This window comes from Tupaia chinensis, unplaced genomic scaffold (assembly GCF_000334495.1).
Source record: "Tupaia chinensis unplaced genomic scaffold, TupChi_1.0 Scaffold000048_1, whole genome shotgun sequence".
NCBI lineage: Eukaryota > Metazoa > Chordata > Mammalia > Scandentia > Tupaiidae > Tupaia > Tupaia belangeri.
Window position 1 is genome coordinate 6,348,588 of NW_006159506.1, and position 5,000 is coordinate 6,353,587.

General features: G+C 59.6%; 1 protein-coding gene and 2 long non-coding RNA genes across 4 annotated transcripts in view; 1 reads left to right on the forward strand and 2 right to left on the reverse strand.

Moving 5' to 3' along the window:
• Nucleotides 1-1,989, reverse strand: part of LOC106735795 (uncharacterized) — a 7,185-nt gene extending 5,196 nt beyond the window's left edge. The window contains exons 1-2 of one of the 2 annotated variants that reach the window (XR_003550683.1): nt 1,905-1,989; nt 1,695-1,798 (exon numbers count right to left, since the gene is read on the reverse strand). This is a non-coding gene — a long non-coding RNA (uncharacterized LOC106735795). Of the gene's footprint in view, nt 1-1,694 lie in introns of both variants that reach the window. The other variant, XR_001371025.2, reaches the window with a different exon arrangement.
• Nucleotides 1-2,691, forward strand: part of SSR1 (signal sequence receptor subunit 1) — a 32,567-nt gene extending 29,876 nt beyond the window's left edge. The window contains exon 8 of the mRNA XM_027774927.1: nt 1,926-2,691. Within this exon, the coding sequence (XP_027630728.1) occupies nt 1,926-2,107 (182 nt within the window). The 3' untranslated portion in view covers nt 2,108-2,691. The remainder of the gene's footprint in view (nt 1-1,925) is intronic.
• LOC114009235 (uncharacterized) lies at nt 2,220-4,703 on the reverse strand. The gene is made up of 2 exons (XR_003550685.1): nt 4,315-4,703; nt 2,220-4,153 (listed from the first exon to the last, which is right to left on the reverse strand). It is a non-coding gene; the product is annotated as an uncharacterized LOC114009235 (long non-coding RNA).
• Between the last annotated feature and the right edge of the window lie 297 nt (nt 4,704-5,000).

Below are 5,000 nucleotides of genomic sequence, written 5' to 3' on the forward strand. Positions count from 1 at the left end.
GCAGACCCATGCCCCCTATAGCAAAAAAAAACCCCAAAAAAAAAAAAAAAAAAAAACAAAAAAAAACCCCTGCCACATATCACAAAGAAATCCCTGTACCCATCACCTCCCCAGGTTGTCATTAGCGTCTCGCTGTGTACATGCATGCACACACGCAAATACACCACAGAGGCATGCGCTGCACGAATTGAGAGTGAATCGCAGACATATCCCCTGCACCCCTAAGTAGGTCAGTGTTTCTCTCTTAAAAACAAGGGCACCCCTGACATAAGCCAGTGACACTTAGCAAAGTCGGGCGGTGTAACCCTGCTGTGGTGTACCCTGATTGACAGGCGACATCGATTCTGAGTAGCCCAGTGAATGCTGGTCCATAGCTGCTGCTTCCTGAGATCACGAATCTCAGTTCTCCTGTCTTCATAGTTAGTCTTCTTTGATCTGGAACCTTCCCTTAGTCTTTCCTTTTTCTTTTTTTGGAGAGGTTTTTCACTATAGGGCACGTGTGCTCGCCAGACAGAGACACAGAGACAGAGAGACAGAAAGCGAGAAATCACCCCCCATGGGGGACGGCCACGCCGCAATCCCTTCTCCTCCATTCTCCTCTCGGGATCTTGGGCACACACGCACACGCGCCCGGCGTGAGTTTAAGTCACCGGGTCCAGGACTCAAACCGCAGTTGAGTACGTGGGAGTCCAGCGACATAGCCATTCCACTAACTGCTGGTCCCCCTCCCCCCCCCCCCCTTTTTTTTTTTTTTTTTTGAGTTTTGGCTATAAGGAGAGTGCCCTTGCCAGAGAGTGAGAAAGTGAGAGATCATCCCCCCAGGGAGGATGGTCACACCACAGTCCCTTCTCCTCCATTGTCCTCTCTAGATTTTGGCCACGCACACACACGCGCCTGGTGTGATTTTCAAGCCACCCACATCCAAGACATGAACCACGCAGTTGGCCCTGTGGAATCCAGCCGCCTTAATCCTCTACTCCACCTGCTGGCCCAGTCCCCGAGGCTTCCCTGATGCTGGCATTTTGAGAGTACAGGCTGGTTGCTCGGCAGACTGTCCCCACAGCGGGTGTGACATTTCCTTGGAATTCGGCTCGGATGCTGCCATTGGGGCAGGGGAAGCTCTGATGGGAAGCTGAGTGCTTCTCGCTGCTGCTGGGCTGTCTTGTTCTTGGGGACGTGGACACTGAGGACCTGGGAAAGGTGGGTCCCGTGGGTCTCTTTCAACCTCCGTTTCCCTGTCGCCACTTCCAAGGTGGCATTCTCAGAACCCCCACAGTGAGGTCTGGTCTATTCCTCAATGAGCTGGGTGTGTCACCTCACTCATGCTGACTGGTCACCGTGGGGCCGCCTGTCCCCGACTCTACTAGGAGCCCCAAAACAGCCAAGGCCTCATCCGCTCGCCAGGACGGCCCAGCTCCTGGTCCGGAGGAGGCACGTGGGACATATTTGCTGAGCGAGTGAAAGAACGAGTGAGAATCGTTGGAGCTGATTCTGTGGCGGCCAAACCCGCCGAGTCCCTCCAGCTGTCTGTGTGTCTGTCTTTTCGTGTGTCCATGAAGCATGGCTCCACCTGGGGCTTTCCTTGTAGGGCAGATTCTCGCGGAAAGCATGAACGTCTGCCTGAATCCCAAGCAAGGGGCCTGGCATGCATCCTTTGGGGAATTACAGACCAGGTTTAGAAACCCGACACCCACCTCCAGATTGTTCCATATGGTTCTCCATGGCAGGGAGCGAGGGGGCGTCCTCCCCTTGGATCCTGTGAAATATCTGGACGGGACAGAGCGGCACAGAGAGGCCTCTGTACCAGGAAGGGCCATTGGCGCTGTCTCCTCTGCCCAGCGCCACCTCTCAGAGCCTGGGAGGGACGTGCAGGAGGGACGTCCTGGGACCTCTCGGGACATCACCTTCCCCCTTTGCTCTTCCAGACGCAGGAGGAGGGAGACCCAGTGACGGCAGCAGACCAGCTCGGCAGCTCGCCAGCTCTCCAGCTCCAGTGTCCGGGTGCAGAGGTGCGCGCCCTCCTCGGCTGCTTCAGGAAAAAGCCTGGACCAGGTCCCTGGAGACCCGGCACTCTTGGCTGCAGCGTTTGGCTACTTGTGCACCGTAGGACGCACCGCCGGCTCCGCTGGATCATCCGCCGGATCTGGATCCGGATCCTGCAGGGAAGCACGGCCGGGCATGGCTGTAACCAGGGCTTCTGGCTGACGAATACTGGCTGTTGTGCTTTGTTTCTGGGCGGGGAGTTCCCAGGACACCAGGCCGGCGTGGCTGGCAGTAGGGCTGGACCTGGGCGAACCGCGATCGAGCTGCGGTTCCATCGGGCTCCGGGTGCTCTTACCTCGTGGGAGATGAACCAGGTCATGCACCCGAGGGCCCCGTGGGAACCGAGGGCCGGAGGCCCCACAGCGCGATGGGTGTGACACCACCTACCCGGCTCGCAGTGTCGTCATTGGGGACTGCCTGGAGTCCAGTAGGGAGGGGCGCGCAGTGGGGCGGCCTACAGCGGTCCAGGCGGCCGCAGGTGCAGGGGCGGCCGGCCCTGCTGATCAGCGCTTTGTGTGAGTAGCCGTCATGTCCCGGGGATGCGGTTCCTGGCCTGGCCTCTGGACCGGGTCTGTGCGTGGCCTCTGGGTGGGCTGCGCGAGCTGAACTGTATTGAATTGGGCTGAAATAAATCGAGCAGAAAGGCAACGGAGAAGTGGGAGTCTCTTGCTGAGCGCTTGTCCTGGGGTCTAAGAGGCATGAGACCAGCCCTCCTAGCTGGGTCTACAGCTAACACCGACGTGGTGGGCCTCAGCAAGAGGCACCAGGCCCGGCGGCTGGGGCAGCGGGGAGGCTTTGAGCGGTGACCTTTGGGCTGAACCTTGCAGTGGGAATTTAGAGAAGGACATCGGGGACCCAGGCAGTCACAGGCGCAGAGGCACAGTGCATCCAAGGGATGAGAGAGAAGGTGAGGACACGACTCGAACCACCCAGGCTGGGGTGATACCGGAGAAGGTGCATCATGGTTGGTGACTGTCAGCCCCATGTCACAGTCACCTGGGATGGAGAGCTGAGGTCGTCAGGGAAGGCCTGTAGCAAAAAAAACCTCTCTCTTTTAAAAAAATAAGTAAGTAAAATGAAGGCTTTTCTTACCCAGCTCTGTAAAGCGGTTACGGCTGATGGTAGGGTCTCCTGTTTTGAAAGAGCTATGCTATCTCCATAGGACCCCAGATTAGAGAACTGAGGGTCTATCTCAGTGAAGGTCTTGGCCTGAGGAGGCTTGGGGACTGTCATTCTTGGGAGCTCCTATTTGTTAGGTCTGTCTCCACTGTACATTCTGGGCACTGGGCATTTGATACCCACTTGGGTGACAAAGGTCACTGAGGTCCGGAGTGGCCAGGTTGCACAGACACGGAGTTGGGGTTTGAACTCTGGGCCGTCTGTCTCCAAAGCTCATGAGCTGTCCACGGAATCACACCGCAGGATACCCTTAGATGGGAGGGCCCAGCCCTCTCTGCCCATTAGAAAGCTTTGGGGAGCTTTTGAGATTCCCGTGTAGCCACCCCCGAGACCAGATCCGCCTGCAGGAATGAAAAGCACTTTGGAAGGTCAGAGTGCAAGCTGTAACAGGGCGCGGTGTCACTCCTGCAGACCACCTTTGCTTGAGCAAAACCACCAGTTCCCGGGCCAGCAGATGGCATGGCTACAGCGCTGAAGCCCACATGGCCTCTTCCACGGTTTGAGTCCCGGACCCTGCAGCTTGGAAGAACAAAACAAAACCTTACCAGTTCCTTCACTGTCGTGCCCTGAGAGAGGGGACCCAAACCTGGCGTTCCCACCCACTGCCCAGATCCCTTCGGGATCTGACAATATATAGCTGTGGAAACGACTCTGCTAAAACCAAAACAACCCAGAGTGCACCGTCCTGGAGGGTAAGAGAGTGAACTGGAGTACAGCTGAGGTAGTCAGGGAAGGCCCCAAGAAAGTGGTGACACTGCAAAAGCAGCATCGGACTTACACGAACAGAGAGGATTCAGGACCGGGAGGGTTTTTCAGGAGACAAAGTGGGCGGCAGCGCCCTGGTGTCTAGCCAAGCTGGAGGGTGACGTCAGAGGGCGTGGTCACCAGGGGGCGTAGCTGTTGTGGGCGTGGTCATCCGAAGGCTTTGGGCCTGGGAAGCAGGACAACATGGGTCCTGCCAGCTTCCATCTGCCCTAGTGTCCCCATCCGTAGAGCCTCCGCGGCCAACGACGGGCTACAGAACAGGGGGACACCGGAGGGAGAGGGCGGGTCTACAAGGTCGACCAGTCCCGCCCGCCCCAGCACACTCACACACGCGCTCTCTGCAGGCTGCGGTGCGGGAGCGCGGTCTTCTCCGGGGCCGGGGACGTGCAGGTCCTGCTGCGGGGGCCGTGCAGGCGGGGGCGGAGTGCTGCGGGGCTCGGCCCCGGGGAAGCCCGGTACGGGGGCTCCAGGAGGGGCAGGGCTGGTTCTCAGGGCCAAGGCTCGGCCTCTGCCCCGGCGCGGTCTGGTCTGAGGTCTGGTGAGCCAGAGCTGCCATCGCCCTTCTCCGTGCCACCTGCTGCCCTCGCCCCTGCCCCAGGGGGGGTGACTCCTCTGGAGACCCGGCTTTCTCATCGCGAGCCTCCCTTCTCTGCAACATCCAGATTCCTCGCAGTCCCGTCGCGGGCCCAGGCCAATGGGCCCCCAACTCGGGAATTCGCGAGGTGGGGCCGGGCAGGCGGGGGCGGAGTGCTGCGGGGCTCGGCCCCGGGGAAGCCCGGTACGGGGGCTCCAGGAGGGGCAGGGCTGGTTCTCAGGGCCAAGGCTCGGCCTCTGCCCCGGCGCGGTCTGGTCTGAGGTCTGGTGAGCCAGAGCTGCCATCGCCCTTCTCCGTGCCACCTGCTGCCCTCGCCCCTGCCCCAGGGGGGGTGACTCCTCTGGAGACCCGGCTTTCTCATCGCGAGCCTCCCTTCTCTGCAACATCCAGATTCCTCGCAGTCCCGTCGCGGGCCCAG